The following is a 16,920-nucleotide window of genomic DNA, read 5'->3' as shown; positions in this document are numbered from 1 at the left end:
GTGAAGCTCCTTATTCAATTGCACTTCAGTATTTCATCGATATGAATGTAAAATATATAAATATATAAAAACCTGCAGCTTTAACAACTGTAATACAGCCTTTAAAATTAGTTACATGTATAGATAATTAAATTCTTCATATAAAACTAGACTAAAACGTGTTTGTTGTCTTGTTGCTGTGTACACACAGAATTCACCAAGTGGCATTAGTGCATGTAGTGAATTAGCCACCAGAATAGCCTGAAGCCCACCTGTTTAATTTCAGAATGACACTTGTATTGCTTCTTTGAATGTTATTTGAATATAATTGCTCCGATTGATCACGCTTAACTGCAAACTTTTGCACCTTTCTTTTTCTGTTCAATGCTTTCTACATGTTGCAAATCAGCTGATATTTTTTGGCACTATGCTGGTAGATAAATTAAGTATAGTTTGTTGCTTTACCAGGGATTTACACTGACTTAGGCTTTGTGTTTTATGCCAGAAGCTCTGGTCTTAAAACATGCACACTTGCACAGATTTTCTTTATTTTTAGGATAGTATTTAGCATGCACACATTTTTTTCTTTATCATTCTTCCATAAAAAAGTTTTCTTCTTCACCATAGCCACTTGCTGAAGAATATGCTGCCTAGAATCAGACAGAAATTGAACAGAACTTAGTAGTTGTAATTTTCAGTGCCTGTTGTTTTGTTTGCTGAGAACAATGTAGCCAGATTTTATTCCACTATTTCAATATTTTGTGCATTAAAATGTTATTTTAATGGAAGGATATCTCTCCTTTTCCTTAATGAACAGTTGTGTTGAAAGATTTATAACTTGACTAAAAGCATTTGTCCTAAGGGGTATTTTGGGTTTTTTATGACTTCAGGCCAGAAACACACTTTCTGTAAATACGGGCAATAACTTGGGTGTAGGGAATTCAGGTGCTGCTTTTTTTTTTTTCCATTACTTTAAATGAGAAGAAAAATAAAGCTATTATAATATCTGCAGGCTACATGTTTTCTAACATGCTTCTTACAAATGTTGAGAGTGATGTCTCATAAAAGATTTTCTAAGTCACAGTGCCCTAAAAGTTCCTGGGGTCAGTTTACCATTGACCTGAAAAGACCAGTCTGAAGTTATTCTTCTGTAGACGCACACACTGGTGTATGCTCTGCCAAGAGTCCTCATACAGAACAGTACCATGCATTACTCAACACAGCAGCAGCTTTATAAATCAGTCTATTGTTAAGAATAGTTAACTCACAAAAACTGCAAAACACATTTAAAATGTCCTGGATAAAGATATTCAAACCTTTGCAGCTTATCTTGAAATACATTGTTGAAGTACCTATAATGCTCATTTACTTTAATATTAAAGTTCTGAAGTGTACTGCTACAGATCAGCATGGTAATGTTTAATCTGCCTCATAACAATTATTTCCCTGGAGTAGCATATAAGAACAAAATATTGCACATATTCATTGTTACCTGTGGGGATTTTTTTTTGTATATGAGAAAAGGAATATGAAAGCAATTCTTTAATAAAGAAAACAGATTATTTCCATCAAAAAGCATAGTTTGTCAGGGTTGTATCTCAATCCAGTTTTAACTTTCTCTCCTCCTTACTGGTTTATCTGAAAAATTTTTAACCTCTGAAGCCACACAGTCCCCTCCCAAAGCCACACATCCCGACTGCAGCAAGCAAACCTATTAAAAAAAAAAAAACAAAAAAACAGCTTGCCTCCTGCAATGGAAATGCACCCACACTCTTGTTTCTTGAGTTCCTGGATTTGTGGCTGCAAAGCCAACAGACACTAATCCCACTCAGGGCTGAAGCAAGTTTTACATAGACACAGATAAGAAACCATTCAGCTGATTTTTAATTTTATTTATATTTTAAGTCAACATTTAGAAAAGAGAGCAGTCTCATTGCTGCCTGATCAATTGAGTGCGTTCTTTATATTAGTCCTCATTTGCTAAGTATCTTTTCCCTTGGGACCAGGAGGTCAAGAAAAGGAGCTGTAACTTGAGGGATACAGAGGAGACCAGATTCAGAGATCACTCTAAGTGGTGGTGGGTTTTTTTCTTCACAGTTTTTTCTATTCATCTTAAGAAGAATTTCCTCTGTATTCAGCTGCTGAGGAAGAATTTCCATCTGTGTTCTTTCAGGGGGTTTGTTAATATCAATACTTTAAATCTGTCAAAGACAACTCTGAATCTAAGATGCTGTCAAAAATTATCAAAAATGGTTTGCTTTATATTCTGGATCCATTTTACTTAATAGTCTCAATTCTTTGGAGTTTCAGTGGTATCTCCTTCATTCTCCCTGAGTGCACTGAGCTCATTTTAAAGCAGTCTCTTGCCATAACCCTCCTGTAAGGCAACAAAATAACTTCGTATTTTGGTTTTGTTTTGTTTTTTAAAGCAGTCTGTTTTAATTCACTAAGATTCTTATTTCTAGCTATTTAACTTCTTGATAAATAGCTCTGTATATGCACTTCTCCTACGATTATAATAAATGATTTATTTTAACTTTTTTAGACAACCTCAGTAAGTCGAGGGACAGCATATCTCAAATAGTATCTAATCAGTGTAAAGTAAGCTAAGTTGAATTACCCTAGTACAAGCTAAGTGTATGTGCACAGACAACTGGATAACAAGCTGCTACTCAGCTAAAAAGAGGAGCTAAGATGATCTTTGGATTCTAAAACCTAGAAGAATGGTTTTAGCAGGTTGTCTTGGATGCAGTTAGATAGGCAAATTATTGTCATGAAGACTTTATTCCCTGGATATAGATTTTAGGGGCTTTTGTATTTGTCCTTTCATAGCTTGCAAAAGGAAATATTTTACCCTGAATAAGGATTCATTTTGAGTTTTTGTCCACATGAGTAGAAATTGTGAGAGTTGCTTTAACTACCTGGCTTGACCCAGTTCTGTTAATAGTATGTGTAAGCATAATACTGACATAGGCAACAAATTTCTACAGTGAAAACAAGTTTCATCATAGCTGATTGTCCCCTCCCCTCATCTTAATTTGGAAACTTCTTAAAAAACAAACAAAACCCTGTAGTCCTGTACTGCTTCTCTTCAGCACAAAAATTCAGATTGTAAAGTCTTGTAGAGCCTGAAACTAATTCCAATCAAACCTGTAACTCTTCTTCTGTAACTTTTATTAACCCTATGGAGCAGCACAGAAGTAGAAGTCATATTTTAGAAAAAGTTTAATCCTGTGGTATTATTTAAATTAACTATTTCACGGAAAAGGTAGTTGTTAGGTTGTTGACATGTGAAAAAGTTTATATTGCGTAGCTGTTATACAGCAAGTGAATGTTGCTTTTAGAAGGCGTTGGATTCCCTTTAGCCTTATTGTGCTGCTTGATCACAGAGTTTGGCTCTGTTTTCTAGCCTAAAATTGTTTCTTCTCACCCTTCCTACTTTTTTGACTTCTGCCCCCTTGGCAGTAGCTGTACCTGGCAGCAAGAAGGAAGCTCTGTGCTTATATTTTATTCCCTCACTGACTTCTGTGTTAGCCTGTCAAGGTACCGATTTGTACCCCCAGAGTACTGAGCTGATGCTGCCAACTCAGCTCATGCCCACCAGTATACAGCTGTGGCCTGGTGCCAGCACTGGTAACTGCTAGTCTGACCCCGACTCAAATCAGTGTCACTGATAAAGGTTGTCTGGCCCCTGGCCTGGTTGGCTGAAACCTAACTCGTGTTTTTTCTGCCACGCTTGTCTCTGCCACATGTAGTATTTTCTGTGCTGAATTTTTTTATATGCTGGAGAAATTTTGGATCCAGATGAGTGGTTTCAATCAATCTGGATTGATTCCTTCACCTTGAACCCTTTTTTGGGGGGGAAGACTTGAAGCCAGGAAAGACGATGGGTGGAGGTCTGGCTAAGAAAGTAAAAAATTAATAAAATGTTGCTTGTTAAATGTTTTGAACTTTTAGAATAATAGTTACCACATTTCTGACTCCATGGAAAGTACCTGTATAACATCTTTATTTTTTCTGAAAACAATGCAAAATTAGGTTGTGCAGTTCTTTCAGCTTGGATCTGTGACTGATGCTTTGACTGATTTGTTATTACTGTTCAGTGCTCAAAGGTTTAAGATAGGTCCTGGGCCATAACTCAGAGGTGAGATTTAAAGTTTCCTGATGTGGTATAAACCAATCCAGGAATCAGTTAACTCTGCCAATATACATTTTTAGATGCATCCCTGCCCTCACACGTATGATTTTATTCTTGTCCTAGTAGATTCTGAAAAGGGAGTGCTAGACGTGTTCTCTTTATTTCTAAAAGGGTTTAGTAGGTTTCCTTCTCTACCATCTCACCTCTTGTCTTCCCCTTCTTCACTTGTTATAATACTAAAATATATTGTTTCAGAGTAAGTAAGATATTTACCTAAAGCACTGCAGAAAGATTTTGCTGTTGCAAAATGAAGATGATGGTAATGTATCACAAGTGTATATTGCTAGCCTTGACACTCAGGTGTGTTCTAGGATAAAAAGAAAAAAAAAGGGGGGAAATCAAAACTGTTAAAAAAAGATCCTGGATGTGTTGTTTGGCCCATCTGGATTGGCAGTGGCCTGATAAGAGCTGACTGGTGTGACCAGGAGGAGACGTGTTGCAGGTGACTTTTGTGCAAAACAAAGTAATATGTAATATTTTGCAAGTGGGGCTTTCCAGACTTGTTCCTAGATCCTACTTTCCTCCTTTCCAGAACAAAAAATTATGAACAACTATAGAGGGAGTGCTGTGTCCTACTGATAAATGGGCATACTGGTCCAGTTAAGATATTCTAAACAGGCTGAAATTGTTGAAAATAGCTGTGAAATGGGATTTGGCATCACAGAAGCTAGAGATGGAAAGATCTGTTTGATCACCAGAGTATGAGCTGTCCTCAGCAAAGGCTTGAAATGGTCTTCCAGGAGCGGATGCATCCCACAAGATGTTTTCCAGAAATTGATAGTTGTGTCTGAAGTTAGCTGATAAGCCAAGAAAAAGGAACCTGGTGGGACGCTGTAATTATTCTGAGTGAAGGGATGCTGTTGTCATGCCAGGAGGGCTATTTTCCCTGCTTCATGTTTTGGGGGAAACCTATGAAATACTTTTGTACTGCTTCTGGGTCCCTGTAACAGAACTGTTTCCTGTCTGCTGTGACCTTGTCATTACAGCCTGGGCTAGTATGAAGCTTGCTGTGAAATTTGGCTGTTGCCGTGTTTAGGATGGAGCATTCTCAACACCCCAACAGCATTGTTCAGGAACAACCTCCCCAGATTAGAAGGCATTAAAAGTTGTGCCCGTCTACTGAATCACTGAGTCCCACAGCAGAACCCTCCTGCCGTTGAAGCAGAATCTCTTGTGTACTGCTTTCAAACTTACTGATTCATTTCTAAAGACCCGTATCTTCAGGGTCCTGAAGGAAAAGGAACAAGACATTAACTTTTTAGAATGAAATTTGAAATTCTTTTTTTACATTTCTTCAGTTCTATGGGTCCAAAAGCACAGATTTCTAGTTACAGCATTTGTATGATGGCTCTGTAAGTGCCGAGAGAATGAATACCCAGTCTGGTGAGTGTGTGTGAGCGCCTCTGCTTGGATTCATACGTGTTACCCAGTCAGAGGGCAGAAATTTGTATTTTCACCTCATTGTGAACATATTGAATTAGCTGTTGTAATTTCCCCATTCTATTCTGAATTTACTAGCTATTTTGTAGTTAGAAACTCAAATTCAGCTTCTCCAGCCTTTCATATGGAATCCAACACACTACTTTTCAGAGTAGAAGAGAAAATATAAAGGAGAGTGGAGCACTCTGTCAAATTAAAAGACAAAATCCAGTGCCTAATTTTACGTACGTGAATGCACAAGGGACTGTGTGCTTTAAATTAGGAACATTAACCAATTCTTCACTGAAGTGAGGTCCTCCTCTTTATCTGTAACAGAACTTTTCCATTTGTCAGTGGAAATGTCTGATATCAAGGGCATTTTATAATCCCTACCAGGAGTCTCTTTTAGTTGGTTGAATTCATCAATGATATTATTACAGCTGCAAGTGGAATTTAGACATTTATAAAAGTACTTTACACAGTACTTTGGCTTCTCTGAAAAAACAGTTAGAGCCCTTTGGCCTGACATTTCAACTTGAAAAGGAACGCAGGGTTTTTTTGTTTCTTATACAAAGAGGAGAAAATGCTTGCTACTTCTGCACCTAATGGAAAAAAATCCAGTATTAGAAAAGTCTCTCCTACATGTTCTGCTCTGATAAGTCATTTTCTCAAATATTTAGTGTGAAAAGACATCATTTATTGAAGTTCAGAGTAGCTCATTTAAATCCCATTGACTATCTGTCAAGGTAGCCAGTAAAATATTGTAATTGCAAACGTTAAATGCTTCCTCTAAAATGTCGGTGGTTGGAAGTAAGACTTCAAACCAAGATCATCAGCATCTTTGAAGAGTAAACTTCCCCAGCCTCTAGAGAAAAAGTAGTTAAGCACTTTGTTCATTTTTAATGAAGCTGACAGTGCACAGAGAGAACTAAATCTGTTTTAGACCTGATTTACTTTACATGATAACTAAGAAAATGCTTTGAAAGTGCTCATTTATTAAGCAGAATTGAAGCTTTTGGAAAGTGCCCAACGTTTTGATTATTTTGGCATTAAATCAGGGTCATTTTAGTTGATAATTCTCAGACTCTACCTTTTTATTTCAAAAAAAATGTAAAGTGCCTCTTTGAAAGTGCTGCAATATATAGTGCCTAAAAGGAGCATTTTCAGTGTGCTTAGGCTTCTGATCTGATTTGTTTTTGGCTTTTAAGCACAGAGGAAGCTACCGTGACTGTCTAGATCTCTCTCCTTTTTTTTTTTTCCTTCCTTCCTTTCCCCCAAAGTTATTGTTACTTTTTCTGAAGCGCAAATTAGTTGAAGCAGGGCGTCCCAAAGCACATTCATGAACAACTCAGTGGCAATACATGCAGACCTTGCTAGTGGCACGGTGCAGAATTACCTCTTGAACTGCATTCAGGAAGCTAAAAAATAGAGGAAGTGTTATCGAACTATTGACTTCGTATGCAAAGAACTGCAAGAGCTGCTCCAGGGTGGTGTGTTTAGGAGTAGTAGTGGTTCACTTTATTAAAGCATTTGAAAGCATCTGATCTAAAATACCCCTGTCAGATCTCAGTATGTTGATGTCATTGTTGATGTCATTGAAAAAGAAGTAAAAAAGCATTGGCTGTTTTAAAACTCGTGAAGTGAAGGTCTGATTATTTTTGAGACCAAATGTTTTCCCCTTGGGAAACTCTGTTTCAAAGGTGAATATATTGAATTTGCCAATACTTCATTGAGGGGTGGGGGAAAGAATTAAACTAAAGAATTTTGATCACGTAAAAATTCTTTTAAATACAGCATTATTGAAACAAAATGTTTTAAACTAGCCTGAAAACAAATTTCCTTTTTGAAATACATTTTATTTTATGCAGAAAGGGAATGAAAATAATAAATGTCTAAAATGAAACTGGAAGAAGATATTCCAGTTGCCAGTTTCAGAAGATTTTCATTCATCCCAGTTGAAAATTCTGGCTTACAGAAAACTTTGTAATTACATATTCTATTCTAACTCAGAATAAAAAAATGTGAAATTCTAGACTTTGTTATAGCATAAAAATTCTAGAATCTACACATAGTAAATACAAGGGAGATGATATTTGCAAAAGCAAGAGAAAAAACTGATGGAAGATGAGCTCCTAGTTACAAGCTGTTAACATGTTTTTAAAGATGAAAGGGAACGATAATCAACCCCTTTGGTTTGGTCTGTAAACTGACCTCCACTGACCTTCATGTATTTTGTCTCAAATCCTTAAAGATTTTGAGGTAATTTTTAGATGGAGTGTGAAGGAATAAAAACAAACTCCACTGCACCTTCTTGGTGAGAATGGCTGCTTTGACAGGAAAGGCAAAGGCTGAGCTTGAGCTTTGAGCCTAAAGAAGCCGGGGCCTCAATTCCTCCTGTTCATAGCTCTCGCTGTTTTGCCATTATCTTCACAGGTCTCCTCAGGGCATTTACGATTACTATGGCAGTCTGTCTTCCCTCTGTTCCCTTTTAGGGCATATCTACCTTATCTGTGGCAGCAATTCCAGATGAAGTCTTTGTCCCCTTTTTTGTATTAACCGAGATCACTTTGGGGACTTGTTTTTCAGTGCAGTCCCAGTTGAATAACRCAGCTAAAGGGGACAGTGAACTTTGGAGTGAGGTTGGGAATGGGCAGCCAGGGGTAAAGGAGACTTTTAAGCTTTGCCACCAGAGAAAACACTTTTTTAGCAATCCTGCTAGTGTCACAGAGAAGTCTGATTTAGTTGTTTCCAGATCGCATGCTTTCATTTTAATGAGATCCTCATTCACTTGCTTTAATAACTAATCATCATTAAGAAAGGCCTTGATTTTTTTTTTAAGTGCCATGTGTTAAAGACAAACGGTTTTGAGTCACTAAAATGGAAAGTTGTTAGCTTTGTGCTGCTATTACATGTGAGTTATGAATTAAATGAAGAGGCAGTAGTTACTCTTCAGTAAACATTATTTGAACTATGGCAGGTCTGTATGAATTTGCAAATGGCCATAAGTAAAACCTACTATTTTTTTGTGTTTTCCAGGGTGTGCAGACTTGCATCTTCTGGATATGCTGACACCTACTGAAAGAAAAAGGCAGGGATACATCCATGAACTCATTGTCACCGAAGAGAACTATGTAAATGATCTGCAGTTGGTCACGGAGGTAAGCACGCAGAGCAGCTTTAGGATCAGGTTTTATTCACTTGTCTTTTTAAAGAAAATTAGAGCAATAATTGCACTATGCAAAGTAATTTGTTCTTTGATATCACTGCCATGTTTGACTTCCTAGGAATGATCTGTATTCAATCGTTATATATATATGTGTGTGTACAGGTGTGGGTGTAACTAATATTGACCCCTTGTGTTACTGTCACTGAAACACAAATTTTTAAATTATCATTCTAGTAAACTCTTTCCCCTCCTGAATTTGAATGTTTATTTCTCATGTGTAGAGCACATTTTGTGCCAGTTTCACAGTGACAATCAGTTATTCTTTTTTTTTTTTTTAATGTTATAAAGTGCATCTCTGATGTGGGAAAAAAGGGAATTCAAACAGGCAACTCAAATGGACAATCCCTTTGACAGAGGCGAAAGTGTTTTGTTGGTTTTTTTTGGCAAAATGATCAAATGAGACACTATCAGATAAATTAGAACTACCATAAAGGAGTCCAAACTAAAATGTCCTTTCAGTTGTATTATCAAAGTAGACCTGAGATATTTTGCAGGAGACCTCTGACTAAAATACCCATGGTTAAAACAGATTGTCCACACCATAAGTAACACTAGCAACACAAGTTTAGATCATGCTCTTTTAAAGCAATATCTTATTCTCAAACATATTATCAGGAAATGCTATGGATCTCTAGGGCACAGGGCGTGTTTGAAGTCTGTTCCAGTGAGTATCAGGTGCTACTCTGTTGTAAAATTTTCACACTTCCAGGCTAAGAAAGTGAGCATCAATCTTAGTCACTTTGAATATACTTAACATATACTTTCTAAATTGCTTAATTTTCTGAATCTATAGATCTTCCAGAAACCACTAATGGAATCTGAGCTGCTAACAGAAAAAGAAGTTGCTATGATTTTTGTTAATTGGAAGGAGCTGATTATGTGCAATATTAAACTACTGAAGTAAGTTTTCCCCCCATACTTAGCAATAACAAAATCATGGGTCTCTCCCCCCACTTCTCCTTTTAGCTGCATGAAAATATTTGCCACCTATGAAAATAGTAGCCAAAAATGCCATGCGGTTTTCCTTTTTGGAAAAAGCAAAATATTAACAATATTTCCTAGGAATTATTTGTTGTCGAGAAAAATCCAGTAGTTGTTTGTGAGTCAGTATTTGCACTTTCTTTGCTCTTGGTGTACATGTGCTCCTGAAAGCAAGATCAACCTCTCCTGAAGAGTAGTGCCCGTCAAGGCCAACCACAGTCTTTCATATTCTTTTACTTGCTCTGTCTCTGTCACAGCCCATAGCCATTCCACTTATCTGTGAAAGCAAAACAAAGCACAACAATCTCTGCCTCACTTGTTTTGAGTTAGCTGATGTATTCCTTTAGTTATTGTAGGCTTATCACATCTGAATGAGCTGTTTTGTGAGAAGCAGCACCAACAAAGCCTGGTTTCCTATGGATTTGTGTCCAGTGTACCCTGCACCCTTCCTTCTACAGTCTCCAACTACTGCAGCCCCAACTCTCTGCCATGAAACTCCACACAGTGCAAGTACCCTTATTTCTCCCTTCATCCTCTGTGGCCTCTGATGGATCCTTTCCTCCCACTTGCACCTTTCTCCTCCATCCCTACTGCTTCAGCAAGAGACAGTAAATGCTGTGACTGGTCTGGAGGTACACGCAAACAGATTGCTCATCTGGCCACTGCCAGACAAAATGAATAAGAGTTGAGTAAAACGTGCATCTTCATAAGCAAGAGGATTAATAAAGTTCCTATTTCCCCCCCCTCCTACTGAGCTGCTAATTTTCATTGAACTTTTAGGGATTTTTTTAACTTTGAGATATCTCTTCTTTTGTAAAATGTGCTTGAAAATGACCCACAAGTTCAGAAGTTATGACAGGGATAGGACAATCACAGGCAGCGCAATGACAATAAACCTCCTTTCCTTAGGAAACCAGGCTAAAAACTTAGAAGTAGCTTTGGGCATGAAGTAGTGGTAAGGTTTCCATCCCTGATTCTAGAGCGTATCTGTATTCTCTTTCTAAACTAATGAACAAGGAACTGACGTTCTAATCTGGCTTTGCATCGACTTAATTTCAAATAATACTTTGACCACAAGAGGGAAAAATGATGTTGGCTGAGAGGGCAATCCTGATTATTGTATTCTTACACTATGGAATAAATCTTGTGGCTGATCTTCTATTATTCAGGGCTCTGTTTCAGTAATGAATAAGAACCAAATCGTTTATTTCATAAATCAGGAATCATTCATTAGTGGTCTAGTTACTCATAAAACACACATGACCTTTTCATGTTTAGGGCATTGCGTGTGCGTAAGAAGATGTCTGGAGAGAAGATGCCAGTGAAAATGATTGGTGACATCCTGACAGCTCAGCTGCCCCACATGCAGCCGTACATTCGATTCTGTAGCTGCCAGCTCAATGGGGCAGCCCTCATCCAGCAGAAAACAGATGAAGTCCCAGAGTTCAAGGAGTTTGTTAAAGTAAGAGAAGAAACAATCACCATGAATTTTATACACAGTACATTTAGATCATCATTTTGCTGATTTCTAAATCATGGTCTTAGAACAGTGCTGTATGTTGGGCTAGAATGAAGAACTTTTGAACTTCAGCATTCATTGAAGGAATACATTTTTTCAAAGAACAATAGTGCCATAAAATACTTCATTTTGGTTTAGTAATGTTTTTGCAGTTACATGCTGGTACCCCAACAAATAAATAGTAAGAAGAGGCCATTATCCTGTACTGGCAGGACAGGTGAAGAATATTTGTAAAAAATACAAGAAATTCTACTACTCTGACGTTGTTTGTGATCTAAGAACAGGTTAACTGAAGCATTTGTTGTCTTACCTTTTCCCTTCTTAGAGGAGCTTATTTTGCAGTGTTTTAAACAAACTGACTAACACCATTTTACCTCTCTAATGTTTCAGAGGTTAGCAATGGATCCTCGCTGTAAAGGAATGCCACTATCAAGTTTTCTACTAAAGCCTATGCAACGGGTAACAAGATACCCACTAATAATTAAAAATGTACGTTCTTTTGCAAAGATGCCAGTTTTGATGCTGCTTTGCTTATAGCTTAATTACAGAGTAGTTTCCTATCTGTGTCAAGCTTTGCCAGTGTCAGATTTCTGATGGGGGAATGGGGGCTATCCTTTTATCTCGATCACACTGGAGCAAATCAGCAGTAACTCATCAGGCTTCAACAAAATGACACCGGATTTCTGTTACAAACGGAAGTGAGACTTGCACAGAAAGAACCAGAAGGCAGTAAAAGCCGGATTAAAAGTTCAAAATTCAAAAAACAGGAGTAATGGGTTAATCTTGCACTCGTCTTAGCCTTTTTCCACAGTGCCGTTCCCTTCCTGTAGTCTTGTAAATGATGTTCAGTGTGCAACCCTGAATGCCGAGTTATTGCAAGTTATGTTACTGCGCAGCTTACATTACTGGATAACTTACAGCCCTTTTCTAACTTTCATTTGTTGCCTAACGCGTACTGAATAATATTAGTGAACTTGACCCAAGACTTTCATAGGAAAGAATCCAATTTTAAATTGGATGTTGGCATTTAGAGATTCCTTTATCAGTCCTGGATTTATTTCTGTATATGACCAGAATTTGCATATTTATGTCAGAAGTGTGAGCTCTGTACTGATGTAAGGGCTCTGCAGAYAGGCATTCATTTCAGCTGTTCACAGCCAAACCCTGAGTTTGTCTCCTATTTTTCATGTATGTCAAGGGGGGGAAAAATTTGGAACATATTGGCCATCTCTGATAAAAATAAAGAAGTAAAACAAAGTGCAGGGCTGAAAAGATGAATATGTTTTTAACTACAGATAACAGAAGAGGCCAATGTATTTTATTTACCTGCAGATAATAGAAAACACTCCTGAAAACCACCCTGACCACAGCCATTTGAAGCATGCTCTCGAGAAAGCAGAAGAATTATGTTCTCAAGTAAATGAAGGAGTGCGGGAAAAGGAAAATTCAGATAGGCTGGAGTGGATCCAGGCTCATGTTCAGTGTGAAGGCCTGTCTGAGGTAAACAGTGTACTGTCTAGAGAAATGCAAAATGTGGGTGTGCTTCTCTACCAGTCAGGAAGAAACCATGGCTCACATGCAGCACTGCATCAAGGGACAAACAGTGTAATCAAATAATGTAATCTTTAATCATTTGTTTTCATCCTTCTTTGGCTATCTTTCACTCATGCACGTTATCCTTTTTGCTGCTTGTGTTATTGCTTTCTATTTGATAAATACTGTTTTTGTTTCCTGTCTTTGGACAAATGCCAGATTAAATGCTGCAATTTTCAAATGCAACTTTCCAGTTTCATAGCTCCATACAATAAAGTGTTTGTTGTACTGCTGTTACCTCAACCTGAAGCTATACCTGACCATCCTGGAGTGCTTAAAACTCATCACAGAAAATATTCTTTGTTCTAAGACTTGGCATTGAAAACTCAAAAATACTGACCAAGTCTCTCTCTAGACTTTACTGTTAGACTTTAGAAGTCACTTTGCCTACCACTGTATATTATTTTATAAGGTACCATGGCAAACTTCTCTAGTGAGAATGCAATAAAAATATTGTGTTGGTTATGTCCTACAAGAGGATGGAGGACTTTTTGATGGCCTCCCTATTGCTGGTGAGGATAATAGAATCAGACAGAACATAACTTGATTTTAAATTGTTTTGGGTTCTAGAAGTTAAAAAATAATAATAAGCATTGGTTGGTTTATAAACTGGAAAAATATGCATTTCATCTTATGAAGTCTGTTTCAAGGGAAAAACACATATGACAATTTCAGAAGTGTGAAAGTCACTGTCAGCTATCTTTTAAGCATAACTACTGCCCAAAGTGAGAGGGGTTCAGGTTCATTTGTCTTCTGTACATGACGTCTGACTCTGGAACACCAAAAATATTGCTTGAAAGACCAACTGACTGCCTGTTTGCTGTCATGGTAATGCCAGTAACAGCCTTGCATCTATGGCGTGGAGTGGTCAGGCCTTGCCGCAGTCTGCTGGCTTAGATGTTTCTAATCTATAAAAAGAACCACTCCAGATCTACCTGCTCAGCCAGCTAGGACGCAAGAACCACGCAACCTGACCAGTGGAAATAAGCCTAAAAATTACACCTTACCAAAGGGTAAGCCTACTGCTGATCTGATAACAACCTCTACATGAGTAATAAATTCTTCCCATCCCAGCCACTTATTGGCAGCTGTCCTCTAATCCCAGGTACTGGGGTACACAAAGACAGGTTGTCTGGGAGTCCTTTAGTATGCTTTAAAGAATGAAATTCAGATACTGGGAGCAAAAGCACTTGTTAATTCATGTAGTCCATGTTGAGAAAGCTTATCGTTTGGAGAAGACATTTGCATAACTACTGCTAATCTAGGACAAGTCATCATCAGCTCAGTCCCACTCAGGGAGATGCATGTTTGTGGCAGAGAAATTCAAAAGGAGGCACAGATGCTTTTGGCTTCTCTCTGATTGTCCAGGACTTGCCCCGTGCAACTGATGGGCTGCCCTACAGTTAATTTTGTATAGCTTTCCTGTGACTTGCACTGCTTATCATATGCAAGACAGAGACATTGCTCATCATCCCTGTGACACGAATTAAAACCAATGTTAGGACTCAAAACTATATTTGATCTCTTTCAGGGGAACCTCGATTGTTTTACTTTATACAGTGCGTTGTTGTTCTTCTCCTACTTTTCGCAGCAACTCGTATTTAATTCTGTTACAAACTGCTTGGGACCACGCAAGTTTCTGCACAGTGGGAAACTCTATAAAGCCAAGAGTAACAAGGAACTGTACGGCTTTCTGTTCAACGATTTCCTCCTCCTGACTCAGATCATAAAACCTCTTGGCTCTTCTGGCACAGACAAGGTCTTCAGCCCCAAGTCTAATCTTCAGTATAAAATGTACAAAACTGTAAGTACCACTCTTAAATGGTGACCAAGATCTTTATATTCTAACTGTGATATGGGAGACAGTAGCTCCCTTACTGGTGCTGTGGGCAATAGCCTTTGTATAAAAGAAGTAGGAAAGGTTTGGTATATGCTGGAGATTCCAGGGACTGGTGGTGAACAAACTGGTTGTTAGCTTTAGCTAGATAAGAAAAGGTGCTTTTGAAGCTCTCCCAAAACAACCTCTTCAACAAAGGTCATGGGTATCAGGGAGTGAGGCAGGGAGTAGTGTTAGCTGCTCCCCGTGGGAAAGGGCAGATTGCGATGCTCCGTAAGGCTGCCCTCTTACTTCAGAAGACATGTTCCCAGACTCTGGAGACACCTGTATCTTTGATAATAAACGAGTTCAAAAAATGGCAGATCTGAAGAAAGATGGGAATTAGGAAGAAGGGGAAAAAGATATTGTAGGCACAAAGGAAATCTGTTGTAATTATTCTTGTTGAATGTATCTGTTCGGATATTGTGCTATAGAACTGTGGTTTTGCCTAATGTTTTACAGCCCATTTTTCTAAATGAGGTACTAGTAAAATTACCCACAGACCCCTCTGGAGATGAGCCCATCTTCCATATCTCCCACATTGATAGAGTCTATACACTTCGGGCTGAAAGCATTAATGAGAGGTAAGTACCTGTGCAGGCCATGTTAATACTGAATTTGAGAAGTCTGATGCAAATGTATGGGATATACAGATGCATAGTCATCTCCATGGAAACCTTTACAAAGCAGTTTGTCACAAGACTATCTGGAGAATTCCCTGTGCCTGAGAATATGGTGATATTTATTATATGAAAAGGAGGGAGAAATAATGATGTTTCCCAGATTCCAGTAAGACCAGCAGTGAAATGGTTAAGAGGGCTGATATTTATGGAACATTTTATGCTAGCGTAAGGAAGCCAAAAGATGCAATCCTATCTTCCCCTGTTAACAGCCATCTGTTTTTGTGCCAGTGCAAGCATTTTTATGGCTATATGTTGAATGAGATTCAGGAACAGGTCAAAATTAAAACTTGAAGCAAAAACCTACCAAAGAAAACCTGGTTAGTTTTAACCTGGTTCAGTTTAGACTGGAACAGTCAAAAGAATGACAAGTCTGAAACTTCACGTTGTGATTTTTGTCTCTGGCAAGCTTAGGAAGACAGGATTACACTGACTTACTTATATTGAAAAGATTTTTCTGCACAAATATAAAGTCTTGAAAGGTAACTTTTGTTAAAAGATGAAAAGTCCAGCAAAAGCTAATTAAACCACTAGAGAAGTGCACATAAGATATATAACATAGTTTAGGCATAGTATTTTGCTGGCTTGCAAATGTGTTGCCCCTAACAATTCTAATGCATAAAAAGTATAAAACATTTTTGCTCCCTGCCTGCCTGGCAGAATGTGGAATTTTACTTCATTATTACTTATATGCATGTAATTTCTCTTGCAAAAGATCATACTTCTGTGGATACCACTTGTCCTTTGGGGTGTGCTTTCCACCTCTGTGCTACAGAATAGCATAGTGGTTAGACCCTTGGTGATGAACATCGACATAGCTCTATTGCCTTTTAAACTTAGGATCTGTTGCACAGATCATACAATTGCAATTATCAGCTGTTCCGTGTCAGGCCACCCACTGCAGTAATCAGAAACATCTGAACTTGGCACCACATTCATCCCACCTACCTTCAGGCTCTTCAGTGAGGTGCCTGTGATAGGAGCTTAGGCAGGCTACACTGTACCATCAATGGAAGAGACAGCCAGATCTTTACGTCCTGAACGCCCTCTGGAGGTGCCTGCCTCTCTCCATTCACCACAGAGAGGAGAGCCCAGGACCTGCTCTCCTAATTTAGGCACTTCAGTCAAATGCCTTTACAACTGTTGACTTTGATTTGTAGCAGAATTGCTTTTTAAATAAATGCAGAATTTCAGGTGAGAGATACGGCTAGGTTTTTATCGTTTACTTGCTTTTAATTAATGACAACAGAAATAAAATATTAGCATCAATGAATGATTAATTTGCCCATGATCACAGGCTAAATTTGGTCCTTGATACACTTCCAAAGCTGCCATTTACTTAACTTTAGGGCTGGCCTGGAAGACAGAATTGGCCCTAAGTGTTTTGTTTTTTCAAAAAGCTATCTGTGAGTGTTTAGACGCTGTGAGTGTTTAGACGCTGGTCCGGGC

At 38.2% G+C, this 16,920-nt stretch overlaps 1 protein-coding gene across 3 annotated transcripts in view; it reads left to right on the top strand.

Moving 5' to 3' along the window:
- The window catches only part of ITSN1 (intersectin 1), a 143,349-nt gene that overhangs the window by 116,415 nt on the left and 10,014 nt on the right, over positions 1 to 16,920 (top strand). For 2 of the 3 annotated variants that reach the window (XM_026077651.1, XM_026077649.1), the window contains 7 exons: positions 8,633 to 8,754; positions 9,616 to 9,722; positions 11,082 to 11,265; positions 11,713 to 11,811; positions 12,655 to 12,822; positions 14,507 to 14,719; positions 15,254 to 15,375. In XM_026077651.1, coding sequence (XP_025933436.1) covers positions 8,633 to 8,754; positions 9,616 to 9,722; positions 11,082 to 11,265; positions 11,713 to 11,811; positions 12,655 to 12,822; positions 14,507 to 14,719; positions 15,254 to 15,375 — 1,015 coding nt within the window. Of the gene's footprint in view, positions 1 to 8,632; positions 8,755 to 9,615; positions 9,723 to 11,081; positions 11,266 to 11,712; positions 11,812 to 12,654; positions 12,823 to 14,446; positions 14,720 to 15,253; positions 15,376 to 16,920 lie in introns of all 3 variants that reach the window. The other variant, XM_026077650.1, reaches the window with a different exon arrangement.

Source organism: Apteryx rowi, unplaced genomic scaffold (assembly GCF_003343035.1).
Source record: "Apteryx rowi isolate R43461 unplaced genomic scaffold, aptRow1 scaffold_46, whole genome shotgun sequence".
Taxonomy (NCBI): domain Eukaryota; kingdom Metazoa; phylum Chordata; class Aves; order Apterygiformes; family Apterygidae; genus Apteryx; species Apteryx rowi.
The sequence above is the reverse complement of the archived record's forward strand: the minus strand, read 5'-3'. Positions and strand labels throughout refer to the sequence as shown.